The 22,590-nt window shown below is 49.5% G+C and overlaps 9 protein-coding genes across 9 annotated transcripts; 5 read left to right on the forward strand and 4 right to left on the reverse strand.

Annotated features, from left to right (window-relative positions):
• Positions 1 to 1,379: 1,379 nt before the first annotated feature.
• N7500_009802 (snoRNA-binding rRNA-processing protein UTP15) lies at positions 1,380 to 3,008 on the forward strand (the record flags this gene model as incomplete). Its single annotated transcript, XM_056680941.1, has 1 exon — positions 1,380 to 3,008. One exon carries the CDS (start codon positions 1,380 to 1,382, stop codon positions 3,006 to 3,008), a length of 1,629 nt encoding a protein of 542 aa, XP_056528323.1.
• A 159-nt stretch (positions 3,009 to 3,167) lies between these two features.
• Positions 3,168 to 4,100, reverse strand: N7500_009803 (phytanoyl-CoA dioxygenase family protein; the record flags this gene model as incomplete). Its single annotated transcript, XM_056680942.1, has 1 exon — positions 3,168 to 4,100. One exon carries the CDS (start codon positions 4,098 to 4,100, stop codon positions 3,168 to 3,170), a length of 933 nt encoding a protein of 310 aa, XP_056528324.1.
• Positions 4,101 to 4,630: 530 nt separating this feature from the next.
• On the forward strand, positions 4,631 to 5,278 carry N7500_009804 (uncharacterized protein; the record flags this gene model as incomplete). The annotated part of the gene is made up of 1 exon (XM_056680943.1): positions 4,631 to 5,278. One exon carries the CDS (start codon positions 4,631 to 4,633, stop codon positions 5,276 to 5,278), a length of 648 nt encoding a protein of 215 aa, XP_056528325.1.
• A 167-nt stretch (positions 5,279 to 5,445) lies between these two features.
• N7500_009805 (putative sulfate/molybdate transporter) lies at positions 5,446 to 6,765 on the reverse strand (the record flags this gene model as incomplete). Its single annotated transcript, XM_056680944.1, has 1 exon — positions 5,446 to 6,765. One exon carries the CDS (start codon positions 6,763 to 6,765, stop codon positions 5,446 to 5,448), a length of 1,320 nt encoding a protein of 439 aa, XP_056528326.1.
• Positions 6,766 to 9,824: 3,059 nt separating this feature from the next.
• On the forward strand, positions 9,825 to 14,407 carry N7500_009806 (putative ABC multidrug transporter; the record flags this gene model as incomplete). The annotated part of the gene is made up of 4 exons (XM_056680945.1): positions 9,825 to 10,416; positions 10,466 to 10,524; positions 10,582 to 12,914; positions 12,973 to 14,407. 4 exons carry the CDS (start codon positions 9,825 to 9,827, stop codon positions 14,405 to 14,407), a joined length of 4,419 nt encoding a protein of 1,472 aa, XP_056528327.1.
• A 666-nt stretch (positions 14,408 to 15,073) lies between these two features.
• Positions 15,074 to 15,572, reverse strand: N7500_009807 (uncharacterized protein; the record flags this gene model as incomplete). Its single annotated transcript, XM_056680946.1, has 2 exons — positions 15,074 to 15,208; positions 15,237 to 15,572. The coding sequence occupies 2 exons, from the start codon at positions 15,570 to 15,572 to the stop codon at positions 15,074 to 15,076; spliced, it is 471 nt and encodes a 156-aa protein (XP_056528328.1).
• A 548-nt stretch (positions 15,573 to 16,120) lies between these two features.
• N7500_009808 (uncharacterized protein) lies at positions 16,121 to 16,973 on the forward strand (the record flags this gene model as incomplete). Its single annotated transcript, XM_056680947.1, has 2 exons — positions 16,121 to 16,727; positions 16,807 to 16,973. 2 exons carry the CDS (start codon positions 16,121 to 16,123, stop codon positions 16,971 to 16,973), a joined length of 774 nt encoding a protein of 257 aa, XP_056528329.1.
• A 610-nt stretch (positions 16,974 to 17,583) lies between these two features.
• On the reverse strand, positions 17,584 to 20,784 carry chsA (chitin synthase I; the record flags this gene model as incomplete). The annotated part of the gene is made up of 7 exons (XM_056680948.1): positions 17,584 to 17,598; positions 17,660 to 18,169; positions 18,220 to 18,621; positions 18,677 to 19,569; positions 19,628 to 20,300; positions 20,371 to 20,552; positions 20,700 to 20,784. 7 exons carry the CDS (start codon positions 20,782 to 20,784, stop codon positions 17,584 to 17,586), a joined length of 2,760 nt encoding a protein of 919 aa, XP_056528330.1.
• Positions 20,785 to 21,758: 974 nt separating this feature from the next.
• ltpA (tyrosine protein phosphatase LTP1) lies at positions 21,759 to 22,431 on the forward strand (the record flags this gene model as incomplete). The annotated part of the gene is made up of 2 exons (XM_056680949.1): positions 21,759 to 21,819; positions 21,875 to 22,431. The coding sequence occupies 2 exons, from the start codon at positions 21,759 to 21,761 to the stop codon at positions 22,429 to 22,431; spliced, it is 618 nt and encodes a 205-aa protein (XP_056528331.1).
• Between the last annotated feature and the right edge of the window lie 159 nt (positions 22,432 to 22,590).

Raw genomic sequence — 22,590 nt, forward strand, 5'->3', positions numbered from 1 at the left:
CATCAGAGTAAACAACGCTTCTCAACTTGATCTCCATATCAACTACTTATATCTCATCGTTGTTTTAACACACCATGTTATGGCATTTCATATATATTGCATTATATCATATGATGCCATTCAAGTCCTCTTTATCCCAATACAGGTATTCCGAATGAAGTGGATCACCTTCAGCTCGATCGGATCCCAGCCACCGCGTATTCAAAAACTTACGCATTCTTGGTGGGACGAGCGTAAATTGCCGACTAGATGGTCCAGACAAGATCGTCATCCCTCTTGATTCCGTACTCATGTTTGTAAATCCGGTTTCACCTGCATTGGGGCTTCAATAAGCTGTCAAGCCATCGCGGCTCCCCCACCTTTAGGGTTAGGGTGCTGCAATGGACCTTCGTTTCTCCCCACTGGATTGCCATAGCGACCACTCACGGGCCTCATGCTGTGTACAATGTGTGTCGTATTCTGCGTACACCATACTACATCTCGTACATTGGCAATATTACTGAGACTGTCTTGTTCACCCGTTCTGCACACATCCCCTACTGATTCCAGATACTTTGACAATTAACGATGTTGCCTGTCTCACTGCCTCAGTGGGTTCACTGGGCAATCCCTGCGAATTACTATTATTAAGAGAACAAGATGGTCAAAAATATGGATGCCTACGATGTGCAAACTAAATATAACGTAGATCCGTGAATCTCAGTTCTATCTTTGGGGTTAATTGATGGGCAACGTTGAGCTTGAGGGAAGATCTCGTGAGGTTGATCGATCATGACAAAGTTGACCATATGAGAGCCAACATCAATACTCGATTAACTTAGAGACAAGTGTATCATCTTTTAATGACGAATCTTGAACAAATTGAAATTGTCTGCCGAGAAAGTTGGATAATTCGGGTATGGTGCTTGTAGCGACATGGAGTTCAGAGAAAGAGAACTTCTGATTACACGACTCCGAGGATCTGAACGTATCAGCCTAGAGATATGTGGATTTTCTTGTCAAATTGGACCCATCTCATGTGGATCCAGGCTAGGCTCTCCATGTTGTCAGTCTGTTGCATCGCCTTATGTGTACGGAGTATTTTTACACAAGTCAAAGATCATAAAGCCCTGACCATGGCGGGGTGGATATGCCAAGACTTGAACTTTTGCCTTGATGCCTTAGGCACAAATCAATTACTTAGTGCCTCAGGCAGAAAGAGCTACCGCCACCATTCCCGATTGGGCGAGACGAACTTTTTTGATCGGCAGAAAAAGATGGTCTTCGTGAACTTCACGATAGCACTCTAGTCGGCTTAACTTTACCTCCCATTTTTCGCCTTGGGTTGCCTATCTAACTAATATTCCCCGAATAAATACTGCTCACTCACCACTGCAACCATGGCGGCGCCCGTCCTGCCTCTGCAGCAGATCAAGCTCGCCTCGTTACCTTCGACGCAGTTAACGCCTGAGCAACAATACTGGCGGACATTCAAAAACCCGCTCTTGATCCCATCGCCGGCCAATGGACCGGTCAATCTCATTACTCAGCCTTCCGTTCCTTCCTCTGCCGCGGCATTCCCATCTCTTACACAACCGCCCGATGTCTTCACCGTGACAACAGGCGCACGAGTCCAGATCTATTCGATTCGCACACGAAAACTTCTGCGAACACTCACACGGTTTGACGATACTGTGCGTGGTACTGATGTCCGTCCGGACGGACGTGTTTTGGTGGCAGGTGACGACACCGGTTCCGTGCAAGTCTTCGATGTCAAGTCGCGCGCCATCCTCAAGACCTGGAAGGACCACAAGCAGCCCGTGTGGGTGACCAAGTTCTCTCCCAGTGACCCTACATCGGTTCTCACTGCCAGTGATGACCGTACAGTGCGGTTGTGGGACTTGCCGTCCCAAACTAGTGCGCGTACCTTTGTCGGCCACACCGATTACGTGCGCAGCGGTGCATTCATGCCTGGTTCCATGGCTTCTTCTGGTCTGGTGGTTTCGGGCTCTTACGATCGTACTGTTCGATTGTGGGATCCCCGAATTGGAAACCGTGCCGCTATGACCTTCAAGATGGGTGCCCCCATCGAGACTGTTCTGCCCATGCCCGCCGGAACTACAGTTCTGGCCGCGGCCGATAATAAGATTGCCGTTCTGGATATTGTGGCTGGTAAGCCACTGCACATGATTCAGAGCCATCAAAAGACCGTCACTGCCCTTGCACTGGCCTCCAATGGGGAGCGTTTGCTCAGTGGTGCACTTGATGGACACATGAAGGTCTTTGAGACCACAGGGTGGAACCCCGTCTCCGGATCTAAATACCCGTCGCCCATTCTTTCCCTGCGCGCGATTACTTCCGGAACCGAACACGAGGATAAGCACATTGCTGTCGGTATGCAGTCAGGCCTCTTGTCTATTAAAACCCGACTTTCTGGCCAACAGAAGATCAAGGAGCGGGAACGTCGGAAGGAAATGGCAGCTCTGCTGGAGGGAAAATTGGAGGAGCATGACCGGGAAGTGGCTAAGAAGAAGAAGGCCCGTGGTTCGGGATGGGAGAAGCGTCTGCGTGGACGCGATTTCATCGGAGAAGGCGTGGAGATTGTCATTCAGGGTCAGGACCACAAGAAGCGCAAGAGAGAGCAGCCTTGGGAGAACGATCTCCGTAAGGCACGCTACTCTGTTGCGTTGGACCAGGTCCTCACCTCGGCCGACAAGACTGCGCAACTTACACTGCTCACGGCCCTGCGCCACCGCTCCGCCCTTCGCGCCTCGCTCAAGGACCGCGATGAGGTGACCCTCCAGCCCGTCCTGCAGTGGGTTCACAAAAATATCCGTGAACCCCGCTTGGTCGATCTCAGCGTTGAGGTCGCCATGAACCTTCTCGATATCTACTCTGGAAACCTGGGCCAGTCCGCACAGGTCGACAAGATGGTGGAGCGTCTGCACCGCCGGGTGCGTGACGAAGTGGAGATGGCCGAACAAGCGTGGCAAACAAAGGGAATGCTTGATATGTTGAAGGCAACCTGATCTGACCTTGAATCGCAACTTGGAGTTCGGGGTGTCTGGGATTCGCACATGCGGTGTATATGGCGGGCCATCTTTTGTACAGGATTTGCATAAAGAATAAAAGTCGAAATATTTACCATCATTGACCGTAACATCATTCATTCATATTCTAACTGTGTATCAAGTGTTCAACTTTGAGAACCCGCCAGCAGGCGGCTGCAACCAATTCCGCGCATCATATTCCCACCCCTCCGCGCCCTCGATAACATGGAAGGTATAGGCATACCGACTATTCAAGCTGGTATTTTTCTCGCTCTTATGCAAAACATTCCCATGAATGAGCACAAGTGATCCAGCCTTGATATCAAGAATCTCCAGATCCTCATCTGTAGTCTCCGAACTCTTCTCATCCTCCATACCTTTAGGAAGCGACGGCCCCTGGTTCTCAATAAACTCCGTCCCCGTCCCATTCTCCTTCCTCACAAACCTCCTAGCAATGTGGCCACCCTTCCTTCCCGTATGCGACCCCTTGTACATACCCAGCGTCCCATTCGCCGGACCCGCATCCTGCAGTGCATACCACCAGCCTACGGCAGAAGGCGGATTCGTATACAAAAACTCCGAATCGCGATGGGATGGCACAGCCCCACCAATGGAAGGCTGCTTGCAAATAACCATACTCTGCAGCACACGGGGGTCGGAAAATCCCAGGGAGTGCGCCACAGAAGCATTCCGCTCGTTTAGCGATATGGCTTTGAAAGGTGGCGACAAGGTATGCAGCGAATGACCGATCTTGTTGACGGCGCGGTTTTTGGGCTTCAGTAGCGCGGCTCGACCGGTCAAGGGATCGAGCTCGGTGCTGAATGCATCTGGCTCGAAAAAGAAGCGAATCTTGTCGCCTGAGTTTAGAAAGTAGTCGTCGCCTACATGGTCGGCGGTTTCATCGCCCGTTGTGAACTGGGTGAGGGGATGGGATTCTAGTGGGAACTCCTCGAGGAGTTTGTTTGTCTCGGCGAGGAGAGCGGTGACCTCGGTTGGGGTGAGGTAGTTCGGGAGAACGAGGTACCCGTTCTCCTTGAAGGAGGCGACTTGATCTTCAGTAAGTCCAGCCATTAGATGCTTTATGTTCCAAAGCTGGAGATGAGTTGGTTGGAAAAAGCGGGGAGAAATGCAAGTGATAAGCAATTGCGATAGGTACGTGCCTTATCGGGGGCTTCGTCCGTGCACGCAGCATCGATGGACAACGCCTACACGCTCAATATATACTCTGTTTCCCCGGATCACTTCTCGTGGGGTATCTCCAGACCCCTTGGCAATCCAGATGGGTCTTTTGCCTCTTCCATAGAGGTTAGTTGCCGCAGGAGGCAATGATGCAAGGGGCAAGTAAACCTTGCCACAGAACAAGACGACCGAAGTATATAAACATATCGAAATTGAGCTAGACAGCACTTACAAGTCGCATATTATCGATGCCAACAATTCACATGAAAACGCTTCTAAAAGCAGACCGACATTAAAGAAGCCTCCCCAAGGTTTAGTATCAACTTTCCGTTTACCCAACTGAACAAACTGCAAATCAACCCAAGTGGACCAGATAAACATTTTCCTCTCGCACATCCCACCGAGCGCAACCGTTCACCACGATGTCCGACTCTTTCACAAGTTCCTCGTACTATTACAGTTCCACAAGCAACGGCAGCGACGGCAGGACTACAACCGGACACAGGTATTCAACGACTTCATACACCGAGCCCGACGGCACAACCATCGTACGTACTGCCCAGCAAGATTTAGGCCAACCAGCAGTCGTTGAAGAGCGGCGCTACGACAACACTGGACAGGAACAGCTGGCTTTGCCAGAGCCGGGAGGTGGTACTTCTGCAGGTGGAGTACGGCGCATCACCGACCTAGAAGATGTTTCAGATTCCCAAAATTCCCTATCCCAAACTTCCACGTCCAATGTCCTTGCTGATATTGGGGGTAAGGCGGCTCAGCTCTTGGATGGGGACGGCGAGAACGATTCGTTTAGTTTGGCTTCTTCGCCGCTGGGGTCCAGGGTTTATGACCCCGTGACCGGTACTTATAACAACCAATCTGAGTATGATATCGGTGGAGTCACCAGGCGTCATAAGGTTATTAGGGATGCTTCTGGTCGGAGACTTAGACGGGATTTGGATTTTGCTGCGGATGGCCTCTCGTCTTCGGCGAGGGAGAACCGCGCGTATGAGAATCCTAGTACAGGCACCAGGTTGCGGAGAGAGAGTGACGTGGATGTTAGGAACGTGCTTTAGGTGAGTGAGTTGGCAAGTATTTGCATTTGCATTTGTTAAGTATTTGCACTCGGCTTCTTACTACAGAAAATCAAAAATGATATATCTCGTGGGAGCCTTCACGCATATGTGGAGAATATCAGGAGATTGTAAATCCAACTGCTCCACCCCAATATATATATCTCTCTCTAGTCACGTAGACGTAAGCGTCCCTCTGACCAGCGGCTACACGCCTTCTGCCACCATCCGGGAATCTCATAGGACCAGTGACAAAGCATACCAGCAACAAAGCCGACCGCGTCATTTTTGAACCCTACTAGCAATCCCACAGTGACCATCATGACAGTCCAGCGGCGACTACGCTCTTCATCTGTGAGAACAGGGCCAATATGCTGCCCCGTATTTGCCAAAAGCCCACTACCGGCTTGGCTGAGGTCCTGAGCACCAGTGGTATTGAGGCTCTCGCCCACGCTAAGCAGCTCTGCCCCAGCTGCAATAACCATCACACCGAGCAAGGCTGTAGGGAACCGCTTGAGAAGGTCAACCAAGGTCTCTCCGAATAGGAGGCCGATGAGCAGTTTTAACAGGCCGAGGAAGATCACACTTGCTCCTGAGCGAGCTCCGAACCGATATTGTGCGGCGAGGCCCCCAGATCCATGGCAGACGGGCATAGCACCAAACCAGCAACCAATCAAGTTCATGCCGGCCACACTCAGACCAATGTGAGTGACGGATGGAGTGCGCACCTTCGGGAGCAGATCATGCGCCAAGGAGACCACCGCCACGATGGAGTTGAGAGTGGTAAGAGGAATTTGGCCGATACCAGCATCCACAGCACCGACACGCCATTGAAGCGGGGTCGGAACCAGAGCGAAAGGACGCCACACCTCGAAATTGGGCATGTGCCCTGCCATTGCTGTCCGAATGATAGCAAAGACCAGACCCAGCGCTAATACGCCGATCGCATAGGGTACTTGACGATAAATATTGGTGAGCAGAAGTACTACAAATGCAGCAACTGCCCATATACGGTTATCGGCCCAGGAAGGGCTGAACCAGCCCAAGGGATGGAGCATGCTGCTGCAGGCCGCGATAATCAGGGATAATCCCGCCCCAACTTGGATACCTTTGATAACTGGGATAGGAATCGCACGGGCAAACCAGTGCAAGATCCCCGTAACGCTGAAGACAAGGATACAGGCGCCGACGAAGATCCCCGCCGCTGCGATCGTGCCATTTGAGAAACTACGCGCGATGGCCACTGCGGCGATGGCCTTCATAGGCTGGACTGGCAGCGGAATCCCGAAGAACACACCCGTGAGAATATTGAAAATCCCCGAGAAAATCAAGGTGCTGGCGAGGGAGACGGTGCCGTTGACAGCTAGTGCGATCGCGATAGGCAGGAATGTGCCTAGATCGCCAAGCGAGCCTGAGATCTCGGAGACATAGTGGCGCTTGAAAGTGCGTAGATTATGCGCGTTGATTTCACGCAATGACTGGATAGTCATCGTGGGATGATATGAGTTGACGAGGAAAAGAGTCCCAGAGGGGGTTGCTTTCATTCAATATCGGCCCGGATGATCCGCCCCCGCGCTGATGTAGTCGAGAATCCTGCTTCAATTTAGATACTTATGTCATTTAATATGTGCTAATCAAGATTGTATATTATTCACGATATCCTTGTTTCCACACCCCTCAAAACAGGCTATCAAGCAGCATGCTCTTTTAATGCTTCCATGCGTGAATTTCACCCTGGGAATATCGTCTCGTGGCAATGACAAGGAGGGCTGAATTTCTGCGTCTCGCAATAGTAAATAATCGTGCCAAGCACCCAACACACACACCTTCTGTTGGTGCACCACAGTCATCGATAATTTTCTCTTAATGATAAAATTTGAAAAATAGGTACCTTCTGGATGGTATTGTAATATAAAAGGTACGAAGGTTGCAATATCGACAATAGTGCTCCGCAAAGCCCATAAATAGGGGCCCACGGCCCAACCCGCAGTGGGCTAGGTATATTGGGCTACTGTATCTATGGGGGGCCCATCATAGCCCATTAAGGGGGCAACCGTCGACTTATAATCACTGTATGAGTCTCAAAATCAGTACAGACGCTTAAAATAGCTATCCCAATTTATAAAACAATTTTAAGCAAAGTTAAACCAGTAGAGGTCGAGATATAGCGAGAAAAGATACTTAGAATTGATATTTTGATACTAGATATATTTTCTACGATCATTACGACAGTGTTACCATTTTTAACAAACCTTTGTAGTTTGAATTATTCTTAACCAGCGCGTTTTCTCGTATACTTGAATCTGATAAATAAACTTGACTTAAGATTCATAAATTACATATTTTTCTAATAAGATGTTACTAAAATATAAGTGCTGATTACGGGGCTCAAACATAAGGTACTGATTTTTCAAAGTATTTGTATTATTTAGTGCTGACTGGGCTTCATAGGCTCCTATTATGGGCTTAGTGGGCCCGGGCTTGGGGCCCAAAGCCCAGCCCATTTGTGGGTTGGGTTGGGCTGGGCTATGGGCTATGGGCTTTGCGGAGCGCTAGTAGTCATGTGTCTCGTAGTGTGGACAAGCAAGTTGACATGATGTATCGCACCGTCGTCATGCTTCATTACCAGCATCAGATCTTCATCTGCTCGAAGATGACCACAATTGGTCACCATTACGAGTACAATTTCGACCGTCACCTATCAGACGAGGTTCTTAATAGAACGATAAAGATACCAATGAATCTAATATCTGTTGACACAGATGATCGGGTAGAATATACCAACAAATAAGGAGTCTTCAATATTGCAACGTGATTGCACACTCCTGGGTTCACGGACGAAGCGGCAACCTGATATGCCGTCTTCAATTCATTACATCCCATGTCCATCGCTCATTTCCATCCCTATCCTCATTCCCATCAAGTCTTCCTTCACCGACAGCTCCACTGAGTCCGAATTTTTCTTTTGCAGTATCCTGCCTAGCGCCCGCGTTGCTAACACGGCTGATCTCTATGGCATCAAGCGACCAAATGGCGGGCCATACCAAGCAACTTGGGATTCTCAAGTCGAACTACTCCAACTGCCATCGCTCCACACACATTTGACTATCAATGGAAAGTCTCTCGAATTACGGTATCGATGCCCAGTCTGGAGATTGCCAAGTTGCCCTGGTTTGCAGGTCTAACTATCTTAACTCTATATTTTCTGAAACACTGTTCCTAACCCCAATGTGATCTTCGGGAACTAAGTTTTCGGGTTGTGGTGGTTTCGCAACGTCCCACTTGCCTCGTCGCTTAAATTCAATACTCACGGGAGTGACAGAAAGAATAACTTGTGCATGACTAATGAACACCGTTGACGAGCAATTGGATCTTATTCTGCCCTTTGCTTTCGATTCACAATGTAGATATAGATATGACCTCTCCTCTTATGTACCAGATCTTTCAACAATGGGTCTTGTCCGAAGTACTCCGTACTGAAGTCAGGCAGAAGAACACCTCGGAAAGAAAAGGAAGGGCGATGACTGTACAACATAAACAATGGATGTATAGTAAGCCCCACTCAGCATGTGATGACATGTGATAGCATGTGATCAGAGGGCTCATAAATCTCTACCCAGACGATTCTCAGGCCACATTGTTCCAAGGCCATTGAACTAAATACTGAATCTGGGGGGTTTGTTCTAAGGTAATGAAGATAGGTGTATCAAATTGATCTATTATTGGAGGGTAGAAAGTTGAATATTTGGCTAGTGTTCCCCACGTGACACTGTAGTGCTCATAGAGTGTAGATAGCGTCGTGGCGAGATCAATCTATCGACGCTAGTTTGCTAGGGAAAACCTAAGAGATAGGGGACAGGGGCTCAATAAGTACCATCTGCGCCCCACAGGGCTCAGGATAAACACACAACGCCAAAGAACCAGCTCGTGCGTTAGAGCCGTTCCGCATCTTGTACCAGTACTCTGTACTCCGTAGTATCCCGAATTATCAAGATCTGGAATCTCGGTAAGATCCCGAGGTCCTTTCCCCAGTCTCTTTTTCCTTTCATAAAGGAAAACAAAGTCTCGGCTATCTTAGGGCCCGATTTTATGTATTTTTATGCAGGTCGGGTGCATCTACCCCGGGGCCGAGACCCAGCACATGGCTCGGGACCTTCGCTTCCCGTTTTCGGATCATCCAGAAACGCCGCTGACTTAGCATGAACCTTGGAAACTAACTCTAAATTTCCTTTTTTTTTATGCAGAATGATGTTGCCTCCATGGATTCAGACTTGGCGGGACCAATTTGATCTACAGATCTGCCGAATCATAGTAGGACTATCGCAAGGGTACTGAGATTTCTCGTTATTGTTATTATTATCATTTTTTCTATTGCTCCGACCTCCGACTACTCTGACCCACAGTTTCATTACAATGGAAGATGTCATCCACAACGGCCGGAAATGGCCACAGACCCGATGGTTAAAATCTTGGGTTGCTGCCCCTATAAGTATCCATTTGTTTTCGCTTCGGGAGAGATACCTGGATTCGTTGTCCATTAGATTCAAACATGGCATCGACATCGGATAGCTCGATCGAGCTAAAGGAGAAACATGAACCAACTCCACCGCATACTGGAGATGCATCAACTATTGGCGACTCTCCTATGGAATTCATCGGCCAAGAAGATGTTGAGACCCTTACTAGGATAGCGACTCAACGGTCACGCCAACAATCGATTACCGGAACAAATTTAGCAGCCCTCGCCGAACAAGATCCATCCCTTGACCCCCAGTCGGGAAAGTTTGACTTGCAAAAATGGCTCAAAGTGGCTTTTGCCGATCTCAGCCGAGATGGCCGATCGGAACAATCAGCAGACGTCGTTTTCAAACAATTGAATGTATACGGATCGGGCGCTGCCCTGCAGTTCCAAAATACAGTCACATCGAGCCTAACCGCTCTGGTTCGGTTGCCCCAAATTATCCGTGAATCACGCTCTCCCCCAAGGCGTATCCTCAAGGACTTTAACGGTCTCTTGAAAAGTGGCGAACTGTTGCTTGTGCTTGGTCGGCCAGGTGCCGGTTGTAGTACACTTCTGAAGTCCATGACGGGAGAGCTGCACGGTTTGGATGTGGCAAAGGAGAGTGTCATTCATTACAATGGTAAGGCTCAAGCTTTTCAGCATTCTAGAAAAGAGCTAACAATCACTAGGAGTTCCCCAATCTCGCATGATGAAAGAGTTCAAGGGCGAACTAGTATACAACCAAGAGGTACGGTCTCAACATCATCCGCACCGATGAAGCTAGGCTAATATTTGAATTGTTTAGGTTGACAGACACTTCCCTCACCTGACCGTCGGCCAGACGCTGGAGTTTGCAGCCGCAACGCGAACTCCTGCCCATCGGTTCCAAGGCATGTCGCGTACAGAATTTGCCAAATACATTGCTCAGATCACCATGGCTGTCTTTGGATTGAGTCACACATATAACACGCGTGTTGGAGATGATTTCATCCGTGGTGTCTCGGGTGGTGAGCGAAAGCGTGTCAGTATTGCAGAAATGGCCCTGGCCCATGCTCCAATCGCTGCCTGGGACAACTCTACCCGAGGATTAGATTCCGCTACAGCATTGAAGTTTGTCCAGGCTTTGCGACTGTCCTCTGACATCACTGGCTCGTGTCATGCGGTCGCTGCTTATCAGGCAAGTCAAAGCATCTACGATGTATTTGACAAGGTGATTGTACTTTACGAAGGCCACCAGGTCTTCTTCGGACCCGCTGCTGCAGCCAAGTCCTATTTTGAAAACCAAGGTTGGGTTTGCCCGGCTCGACAGACCACCGGAGATTTCCTCACTTCAATCTCAAATCCTCAGGAGCGACAAGCCAAGCCTGGTATGGAAAACCGTGTTCCTCGTACGCCCGAGGACTTTGAGGCTGCATGGCTCAACTCACCTGATTACAAGCGATTGATGAATGAGATCGCTGAATATGAAGGGCAAAATCCTGTTGGACATGACGTGCCAGCCCTCGCTGATTTCCAAGAGAGGAAGCGTGGCGCCCAAGCCAAACACACCCGGCCCAAGTCTCCGTATATCATCAGTGTCCCCATGCAAATCAAACTCAATACCGTCCGCGCCTATCAAAGACTCTGGAATGATGCTGCCTCAACCATCTCTGTGGTGGTCACTAATATTATTATGGCTCTAATTATCGGATCGGTTTTCTACGGGACTCCGGATGCAACTGCAGGCTTCACGTCAAAAGGTGCCACTTTGTTCTTTGCCGTCCTTCTCAATGCCCTGACAGCAATGTCCGAAATCAACAGTCTCTACTCTCAACGCCCAATTGTCGAAAAACATGCTTCCTTTGCCTTCTACCATCCCTTCACAGAAGCCATTGCTGGCGTGCTCAGTGATATACCGGTGAAGTTTGCATTAGCTGTCGTGTTCAACATCATCCTATATTTCCTAGCCGGCCTGAAACGATCAGCATCTAACTTCTTCCTCTACTTCCTTATCACCTTTGTGATCACTTTCGTCATGAGCGCGGTCTTCCGGACATTGGCCGCTGTCACCAAAACGATCTCACAGGCAATGGGTCTAGCAGGTGTTATGATTCTGATTCTCGTGGTTTACACCGGCTTCGTCCTACCTGTTCCGTCTATGCATCCATGGTTCGAATGGCTTCATTACCTCAATCCAATCTACTATGCCTTCGAGGTTCTGATTGCCAACGAGTTCCATGGCCGCGAGTTCCCTTGTTCATCTTTCGTTCCCGCCTACGCAGACCTGTCAGGCAAAGCGTTCAGTTGCGCTGTTGCTGGCTCGGAGCCAGGCTCTAGAACAGTCAATGGCGACCGGTACATTGAATTGACCTACAGATACAGCTACAGCCACGTCTGGCGCAATTTTGGTATCCTCATGGCCTTCTTGGTCGGTTTCATGTGCATCTATTTTGTTGCAACCGAGCTGAACTCCGCTACTACAAGCACAGCTGAGGCTCTGGTCTTCCGTCGTGGCAATGAACCTGCCAGTCTCCGCCAAGACCATAAGTCTGGAGCTGATGTCGAAAGCAGCGAGCCATCTCAAGCTCAGCCTGCTGCGGGTACAGACGACACAGGAATGGGTGCCATCCAGCCTCAAACCGATACATTCACTTGGCGCGATGTGTGCTATGATATCGAGATCAAGGGCGAGCCACGTCGTTTGTTGGATCACGTTTCCGGATGGGTCAAGCCTGGAACTCTCACTGCACTTATGGGTGTCAGTGGCGCTGGTAAGACGACTTTGCTTGATGTATTGGCACACCGCACGTCGATGGGTGTTATTACTGGTGACATGTTTGTCAACGGTCGTGAACTGGATCAGAGTTTCCAGCGAAAGACAGGTTATGTTCAGCAGCAAGACCTTCACCTCGATACTGCTACTGTGCGTGAGTCTCTACGATTCAGTGCTATGTTGCGTCAGCCAGCCTCTGTCTCGGTCAAGGAAAAGTACGACTATGTCGAGGATGTGATCGGAATGCTGAAGATGGAGGAATTTGCCGAGGCCATCGTTGGTGTCCCGGGTGAGGGTCTGAATGTCGAGCAGCGCAAGCTGTTGACTATCGGTGTTGAATTAGCCGCGAAACCCAAGCTGCTGCTCTTTTTGGATGAGCCCACCAGGTTAGTACTCCTTGCAACATATATTTGTGCCTTTCAAAAAATACTAACCATGCTGTAGTGGTCTCGACTCTCAGAGCTCTTGGGCTATTTGTTCATTCCTTCGCAAGCTTGCCGAGCACGGTCAAGCAGTTCTTTGCACAATCCATCAACCCAGTGCCATGCTTTTCCAACAATTCGATCAGCTACTATTCCTTGCCCGAGGTGGTAAGACTGTGTACTTTGGTCCTGTTGGAGACAACTCTAGCACAATGCTCGAGTACTTTGAATCCAACGGTGCGCGCAAGTGTGCAGATGACGAAAACCCAGCTGAATACATGCTGGGCATCGTCAACGCTGGTAAGAATGACAAGGGTCAGGACTGGTTCGACGTCTGGAAGCAAAGCAACGAAAGCAAGGAGGTGCAGACTGAGCTCGACCGAATTCACAAAGAAAAGGAGAACGAACCCCCCGCCGCGGAAGATGATTCCTCGCGAAGTCACTCTGAATTCGCCATGCCGTTCTGGTTCCAGCTGGAACAGGTCACACACCGTGTGTTCCAACAATACTGGCGCATGCCATCCTACGTTCTTGCAAAGTGGGGACTTGGAATTGCCTCCGGCCTATTCATTGGTTTCTCTTTCTTCGGTGCCAAAACATCGCTGCAAGGCATGCAGACTGTCATTTACTCTCTCTTCATGATTTGCACCATCTTCTCGTCATTGGCGCAACAGATCATGCCCGTGTTCGTCAGTCAACGGTCGCTCTACGAGGGACGTGAACGCCCCAGCAAATCCTACTCCTGGAAGGCCTTCCTCGTCGCAAACGTCATTGTGGAGCTCCCTTACATGGTTATCATGGGTATATTGACCTACGCCTGCTACTTCTATGCCGTCGTTGGAGTCCCCAGCTCGTTGACCCAGGGAACTGTCCTCCTGTTCTGCATTGTCTTCTTCATCTACGCTAGCACCTTCACGCACATGGTCATTGCCGGCCTCCCCGATGAACAAACCGCCAGTGCGGTAGTCGTTCTTCTCTTCGCCATGTCTCTCACTTTCTGTGGTGTCATGCAGCCCCCGAGTGCCCTTCCTGGCTTCTGGATTTTCATGTACCGTGTCTCCCCGTTCACATACTGGGTCGGCGGCATGGCAGCCGCTCAGCTTCACGATCGTAAGGTGATCTGCTCGACCTCAGAACTAGCCATCTTCAACCCACCCTCTGGTCAAACTTGTGGACAGTACCTCATGAAGTATGCCGAGGCCGCTGGCGGTCAGCTGCTCAATCCCGAGGCTACGAGTGATTGCAGTTACTGCTCTCTTCGTGTTGCCGATCAGTACCTGTCCACGGCGGGTATTGAATACGGTGATAGGTGGCGCAACTTCGGTATCATGTGGGCTTTCATTATCTTCAATGTTTTCGTGGCCACCATCATGTACTACCTTGTCCGCGTGAAGCGCTGGAACAGTGCCGATTTCAAGAAACTCATTCCGGGAAAGAAATCGAAGGGTGGCAATTGAATTCTCTCACTGTCCTCTTGCTAATATCTCTCATTCTTTGTTTATATTTTCTCTTTTTTTTGCCCCCTGGGTACCTTTGTCCTTTCTCTCCATTGCCTTTTTGGGCCTCCCACCGACCTTGCGGTTTATCTCTCATATTTTGCATACCTTGCATACCTTGCATATCTTGCATACTTTCTTATTTCTACCCTCCTGCGCTACGCAGAGAAACTATTGCCTTAATCCATAGACTATATATCCTGCTAGACTAGCAATTGCATCATGATATTTATATCAAACCTACTCCATCCAAGTACCAACCTGGCAAGCCTAGAGTCTCTGGAGTCAAACCTCTAAGCTATGTAATCACGAAAGTCAGGACTTCGTACAGCCCCCTACAAGGCAGGCAATAAGTGGATCTTTGAGCGCGGGAGGGTGCGCTTGGTCAGATAGATTCATGATCAAGCAAGCTATGTAAATCATATAAAAACCAAAATACTTATTGATAAAGGTTTGAAGTAGCATGCCATAGTGCTTCGAATACTGAAAATGCCTCTCGTTCGTGTGTCGTTTCGGGTGTTGAGGTGCCTTCTTGATTTAGAAGTTATGGTTTTCCACAGCACATAAATACTCTCCTTGTCTTACTTATCTTCCCTCTTTCTCTCTTTCCCACTCCCCAAACTGATTTCACGGTACACGGGCTTCGCCACCAGACTCACCTGGAACGATGGAGGATAACTGGCGGGGAAATTCGACAGCAGACTCACCTGTGACGAGAGGCACCAAATGGGGATGGGCAGGCGGCTGCCACGGTTCAAGATGCTAGGGAAAACATATAAAGAGGATGAACTTCTGTTGCTGGTGAGAGAAGTAGGGGGATGCTGCACGGGCGACCGTTTGAGCACATCAGATGTATGAAGCACACCGGAACTCTTTTCTCAGACACAGTGGGCGTTCGTCTTCTCAAGCCTCGGCGTTCGCTTAAGCAACGGATATAAGGGATCTGACTTTCTGGTACTGTGGAATCTGGTGAAGTGGGTTCGAGGGAGAAGGCGGGTGGCGGGCTACTGTTTGCTCTATGATGAATCGGTCTTGATGATGTTTCACATCCATCGGACGTGGCGACACCCTCTGTGACGGCCGGGCAAGCTTGATCGGAGGCTCGCAATGGACCTACTGAGAGCATACTTTTGTACTGGATTGTTCACATGTATCATTGTGGGCTTGGGGGCTGTGGGTAGTTGACTGAGAATGTTGTCTGCTTGTTTCATCACACTCAGGCGTGAATAGAGCCTCCACGGTGTGAAATCCAGACAGGCCAGCACAGTCAACTATTCTGTACTATCCCTCCAGAGCAGGAGCATTTTAATATGGTTGAACCTTACGTACATAGTCAATCTAACCTTTTTTGCGTCCCAGAAGGCCCATGCATGGTTTCTACCTCAGGTATGAAAGCAGGTTGCAGTCTCAATTGGGTGTCTTTGCTCATGAATAAAAACACCATAACACATCTCTCGGTTGATCATGATCTTGTTTTCAGACCCTCGGAATCCTTGATCTCTCCATCAAATCCGGCATGGCCACCGTCGGATCCATTTTATAGATCGGAACCTTATCCTTATCAGCTAATCAGCAATGCACAGACCAACGGCCCGTTGCACCAACGTCAGGGCCGAACACCGCGCAATAAATCAACCAATTGCCCGACAGCCTCCAAGGCCCCAGAACATCAACATGGACCCGGACAGCAGCATCCCGGTCGAACCAGAACCCTCGGTTTTCAACTATGTGCTCTCCTTCCTACTCGTCGGCGTAGCATGGGGCTTCACAACCCCCTTTATCCGCCGTGCAGCAGCAGACTTCAACGCCCGACAAGAGAAGCGCGCAAACGAATCAAACCCCTCAGGGCGCAGAGGAAGGTACTCGGAAGACTCACCTGAAACCGGATTCACGGATGCGGGCGAGGAGCAGGAATTGCTCTCTCGGAACAGTGACTCGGGTGACGAGGAAGGTGTGCGGAGACGGAGCACGAGTAGCAGTGATGCGAACCGAAAACCAAAGACTGCTGGTGCCGATACGGGGCTTGACAGTGAGATTGATGGGCAGAGTGCGAGTCGCGATACTACAGAAGCGAGGGAAGGCGGCGCCGATGACGAGCAGGACGATATACCCTCGCCGGTGTGGAGGCGTGGAACTCCTGCGAAGCAGTCATGGCTGCGGGCGAAGATTGTGTCTATTTTCTGGACGGTTGTGAATTTGCTTCGCACGCCTGCGTATGCGATTCCGTTGGTCATCAATCTCACGGGCAGTATTTGGTTCTTTTTGCTTGTTGGAAAACATGGTAGGTGTCACTCCTTGGCATCCTTGACTGATCAGGCTGTACCTTTGGGGGTTTCAACTGCTAACCAGTTGCTGTGTAGAACTTTCTTTGACTGTGCCGCTTGCAAATTCGAGTGCGTTCCTGTTTACTGTTCTTGGGGAGTGGTATGTTGATCGCAAGGTGATTGCGAAGGAGACATGGTTGGGGATGGGGCTGGTACTTGGAGGGATTGCAGTATGCGTGCATTCTAAGAATCAGGCATCTTGAAATTGATTCAATTTGGGTTAGGGAGTTGGTGCTGATTTATGTGGTGTTAGTATGATTGGTGCGCGCTAGACACTAAAGCGATGTACGTCGCTTGACCTGAATTTAATAAAAATTTTAATAGCCGATAGAAGTATATCACTATATCCACTCAGTACCTGAAACGGTGAAAGTATATCTTGACCCCCTATAGTGCCTAAGATTTATGTACACATACACTGGTGCTTTTGGCCTACTTCTCGAAATCCATATTGACAAATAGAGTACACAAAGCCCAAACCATGCAAGAAACACATTTCCATGAGCCCAAGTAGATGCGAAGGCAAGCACATGCAGATGATGCACCGAGTCGAAGGATAGAAAGAAAAGAACAAAAACCAGATAAATCACGATATCATTTCATTCCGCGTATCATAAAGGACGAAAAGCATATCGCGGGCAAGTCATCAAACATATTACATTTTCCATTTCCATTTCCATTTGCGTACCAGACCGGACCCGCCGTGGTATTGTAACCGAATCCAAATCCGGAAAAGATCAGGGGATATATGAGAACAAGGTATTGCTGTATGGCGCAAAGAAACATAGCCGTCATGCTTAGAAGTTGACTGGATCAAACGCCGCGGAACTAAAATATGAATGTTTAGTATATGATCGACGAAAATGTGGGCGGAAGGGAAATAACTCACCATACGAACAACCAGATACCACATTGCGCCAATGAACTTAAACATCGACAGAGCAGCAACGCTCCACAGGACAACCTCCATGTAGATCATGGAGCGCTTGGTCTGCGCATCTTCGGAACTGGTCTTGGATGTGTCATCAAAAGTTTCCAATCCGGCAGCGCTCAGTACAACCGCACCAAGAGCAAAGTTGCAGAAAACCCAGGCGAGCACGACGGCACTGCGGAATCCCTTGTAGTAATCGGCTTGCTTCTCTTCCTCGGAAATGACTGTAACCTCCTTTGGGGGCTTCATGGCGAACTTGGCACACTCGGCCTCATACTGTGCGTTCAGATCGCCGTCATCTTGCGGAATGTTGACGTCGACCTTGCCGCCGGGTTTGAGGTGCGCAGAAGGCAGCTTCTCAGCCTTGTCATCGCCCTTGGTACCCCATGTGATGTCGTGGGTGTTGCAGAAGGCGTAGATGTTGAGGACGTTGATGTAGGTTGGTGTGAGCAGGATGTATTGAATGAACTGGAGGATGTTAGGAGAGCCGACGATATGAGATCCATAGAATAACTTACACTAGTGAACATGTGCCATGGATCCAGGAAGATAAACGAGGCCACGAACCACATGACATAGGTCGATCCAAGCGAGACAATGATAGAAAAGAACGTCTCGTTGGAGAATAATTGACCGACCGAAAAGGTGTTTGAGGCCACTTCTGCTTGGATCGATTTGACCGTGACGAAGACAGCAGCAAATGCAAGGTATATCATGATCACAATCCAGAAATAAACCATGGTCATATAAAACTTGTTGGATCCGCCGGGTCGATTACCGAGCGCTAAAACGAAGCACGTAACGAGAGTTGCCAGGTATAGCCACTCGAAGACGATGCCTAAAACCTTACCGGCGGTACCCAGTAGATCATCTGAGCCCAAGTATGTTGTCAAGATGTGGAAAACCAAGAAGAAGTTACCCTGTGCAAGGTGTTAGCATAGATAAAAAGAAATTATGTATGAGAGAGAATCTTACGATTCCGAACCACGCGAAAATCATCGCAATTGTCTGATAGACAAACTCAATCATGAGCATGAACTTTCGAATGAAGCTGTGATCACTGCGGAAGATCTGATAGAAGTGGGTGATCGCGTAAACTGCAGCAAAGAAACTTCCATTCAGCCAGCGACGACGCTGGAGAATGAACTCGGCCATCTGATCAGGCACATCAGTTTCACCAGTTGACGACTTGACGTATTGGAGAAGCCATCGGCATTTCCGCTTGGAGACAATCTCGAAACAGAGGATTCGATCCTCGGCCAAGTACATGTTTGCCGTGAAGATACCGGCATTTGCACCATGCATCTTCTCACCCAAGAAGTAACGCTCCAGTGGACCTTGGCCATTCTTGTCGTTTTGGAGTGCAACAAATCGGTAGGCGGAGAACGCACCAGGTAGCACCGTAATAAAACCGAATGAAGACTCGAGCGGTTTGTCGAGAATGTTACTAAGCTTGTACTCGAAGTTTTGACCAGCCACCAGCGGGTTCAGCAACTTCTTGCCGTGAGACAGCATGACCTTGATCTCACCACATGCACCGCCGCACATGGGCTCGACATCGAAGGCCTTCCAGAGGTGATATATCGAATCTCTACCCGGTTTAGTACCCGCGTCTAAGAGAACACAGATATTGGGGTCCAAGACACGACCGAAGGCTTGGAAGAACCATCGATGAGAGTTGATTTTCTTCTGATTCTTTTCCTTCAGGCAGAAAATCAGCTGCACAGGAGGCCCAGATCGAGGCTTGAGATGCACTTGGGTGCCCTTTACCTCCAACCCAACCTGAGTGGTATACTCGTAGATGTGCGCAGTGACGTCCTTGCCGTTGACTTGCTGCTTCGCAATGCCGTCCTGGTACACACCTAGACCTGCGAGTACAGCACGCGTCCGGGGGGTTGATCTTGGCACGGCCGTCGCTAATAATACAGACGACGATCTTCTTCCACGCATCCTTGCCCCATGTTTTGCTGCTTGTGCGCGAACACATGTGATCAATGTTCTTGAATACACCAGACATGGTGCGCGCGAAAAGGAAGTCATCTTCATTGTACATGGTCACGGCGATGAAAAGCTCGGTGTTTCGAGGCTTTGCAAAAAGCTTCTGACGGAGAGTAAATCGCTCTTCGAAGAAATCGGCGGGATCACATGTCGCTGCCGAATAGCGCATATGTGTGAATTCATCGCGACCTGGCGGATCTGCGTGGGGTACTTGGTCGAGTAGTCTCGGTGCAATGGGGCAATCGAGCACGAGGTTGCCGTTGAAAAGCTGGACTTCTTTCACCGTCTTCCAACGACGAATAGGCGCTGGGCTGGGCGTGGGTTGTATTTCTTCCTGAAACTCAGTATACGGGTCCGGCCCGAAGGGGTTGTCGCCCGTTTGCAGCATGGGCTGGTCATCTTGAAAGGGGGTGTGTCCTCCCTCCGGATACTGGCCTAGGTCATAATCGTCATGTGGCGTGTGGGTAGGCTGGTAGGGTTGGGTGTAGTAGGCGTCGTGATGGGCCTCAGGGTCAACAGCATACTCTTGGCCAGCATAAGGATGGTGTGTGTCGTAAGTGTCATGATGGCCATAAGAGTTGTGAACATTTTCGACAGAGTACTATTTTCAATGTCGATTGTCAGCATGTATTTTGACACAGCCAATTTCGCTCCTATCTGCTCATACTTACAGTAGGTTGTTCGGCCAAGCGATCACTGGATGGCATGGGAAGATGCGACTGAGGGCCATATGGATTGTCTGAAAGCTGGTAGCCAGGCTGCAGTGGTCGCCCTGGGGAAGGCGTGCGATTGCTGTATCCGGTGAGATGGGAGGGATTCAACATGGGCGAGGTATGCTCGTCTCCGAACGGGTCTGTTCGCGGCATTGTTAGTCTTGAGACGTAGAAGATTCCTCAATGGAAGCTCGAATGGTAAAAGCTTGACGGCGCAAATGTTAAAGAGACCATTTAATCAATGACCAGCACTGATTGAAGCACTTTCAGAGAGATGGAGAGGGTACAGGCAAGAACAGAGGGAGGGTGAGGTAGGGAGGGTCCAATAGGGCTGGAGGAGCACTGACCGGCGGCCACACGATTATAGGCCATAATGGGAGCCTCAGAATTGAGTTCGAGATTATGCCGCCCCAAATTTGTCGTAGAGGATTCTTGGAGATTGCGCCAGGAGCGCCGAGTGGAATATTAAGCGTCAGTAGGAGGAAACACTAGTCCGATTGACGGATCCGAGGTCTCGGCGTCGTTTCAGATATGAAGGATGGTCGCAAGCGAAATTTGATACGTAGAGAGGATATATGAGATTGTCGCACGACTGCACAAAAGGTGAAGAAGAATAGCGATCAAAAAAAGGTGGAAAATACGGGTTGCCTCTGTTGTTTACGACGCCTTCGATTCCCACCGATAATGGGTGGATCTGGGGGCGAATCAGATGTGTCTGTGCTGCTCCGCACTGCGTAGTGGATGTACGTCAGTATGTACCTTGCACGCCGATTAGGCCCGTATACAGATGCAGGGTATAATGGAAAAAAAAAGAAGAAGAAGCAGATTCTTCGGGAATAAAAACCCCAATAGTAAAGAATGCCCTGAAACAGTTGAGCCACGGTTTTGTAGAGAAGAGACTCCAGAAACTCCACTGAGAGATGTGTTACTGGGCCAACTGACTGGGACTCAGCCACATATGGCTTGGCACTGTGGCTTGTCTATTTGTCTTTTTTTAGCATCTGAGGTCATTGGAAGTGCTGTAAGGTACATTGTAAAAAGCAGCTGCCTATATGAATGATGTCCTGGTGGGGTTTCACCTTGATCTGCATATCTAACTCTGTCTCTAATTTCTGCCTAGTGTACAACATTGCATATAGAATTTGGTGTATATGGTTGGAAGGCGTAATACGAGTGAAGATATTCTCTTCAGGGCTCTGGTGGAGAGACCCAAGTTGGGATAACCCCCACCTTACCGCCTTCACAATCCAGGACCTTCCTTGTATACTATCGTCTTACCTACTTCCTAGCTCTGCATATCCCGAAAAGTCTCATAATCAAGATTCCTTGGTGATCCCTACCCCACTATGGCTTCCAACTCAAATGGGCGCTCTACCAGCGTGCTATTTGTATGCCTGGGAAACATCTGTCAGTCATCATTGCCGGTGCTCCCCCGCTATTGCGACATGCTAATCCCATCTAGGTCGTTCCCCGATGGCCGAAGGAGTGTTTCGCGACCTGGTTGCCGCCCACCCCTCCATCGGTGAGATTGACTCCGCCGGTACAGCCGCCTACCACAGCCTCGAGCCGCCCGACTCCCGCACCATGTCGACGCTGCGCCGCCACAAAATCACCAATTACAACCATGCCGCCCGCAAAGTGACAAGGGAAGACTTCCTCACCTTTGATTACCTGCTCGCCATGGATAAGTCCAATCTCCGCGACCTGGAGGATGTGCGCGAGTCGGTCATTGCGACGCTGCAGAGGAAGACCGACAACAAGCCAAGCTCGAAGAGTACGCGTTCACACGTGGATGCTGCCATCGGTGCATACGGAGCTGATACCAAGGTTGCCAAGGTACGGTTGTTTGGTGATTTCGGCAAGGGTGGAAAACTGCACGATCGCGTTGGCGGAGGTGAAGTGGTAAAGGATCCTTACTATGGGGGCGTCAATGGATTCGAGGAGGTCTACCAACAAGTTGTGAGATTTTCTAAAAATTTCGTGGACCACTTGGAGCAAAACCCCATTGATTCTGAGTGAGTGGTGCTGACCACACACCACGGGGATGAAAATCTCAGACCATGAACCTAAAGAAGGTGGTTTTTTCATTGATACCCTGCGACGAGCGATTGAATCGGGCACATGACTGGCAATTAGAATATACAATGTTAAATATAGTTAGCAATATCGAGATAAGTA

This window comes from Penicillium coprophilum, assembly GCF_028826855.1.
Source record: "Penicillium coprophilum strain IBT 35676 chromosome Unknown utg000006l_segment0_segment0, whole genome shotgun sequence".
Lineage (NCBI taxonomy): Eukaryota > Fungi > Ascomycota > Eurotiomycetes > Eurotiales > Aspergillaceae > Penicillium > Penicillium coprophilum.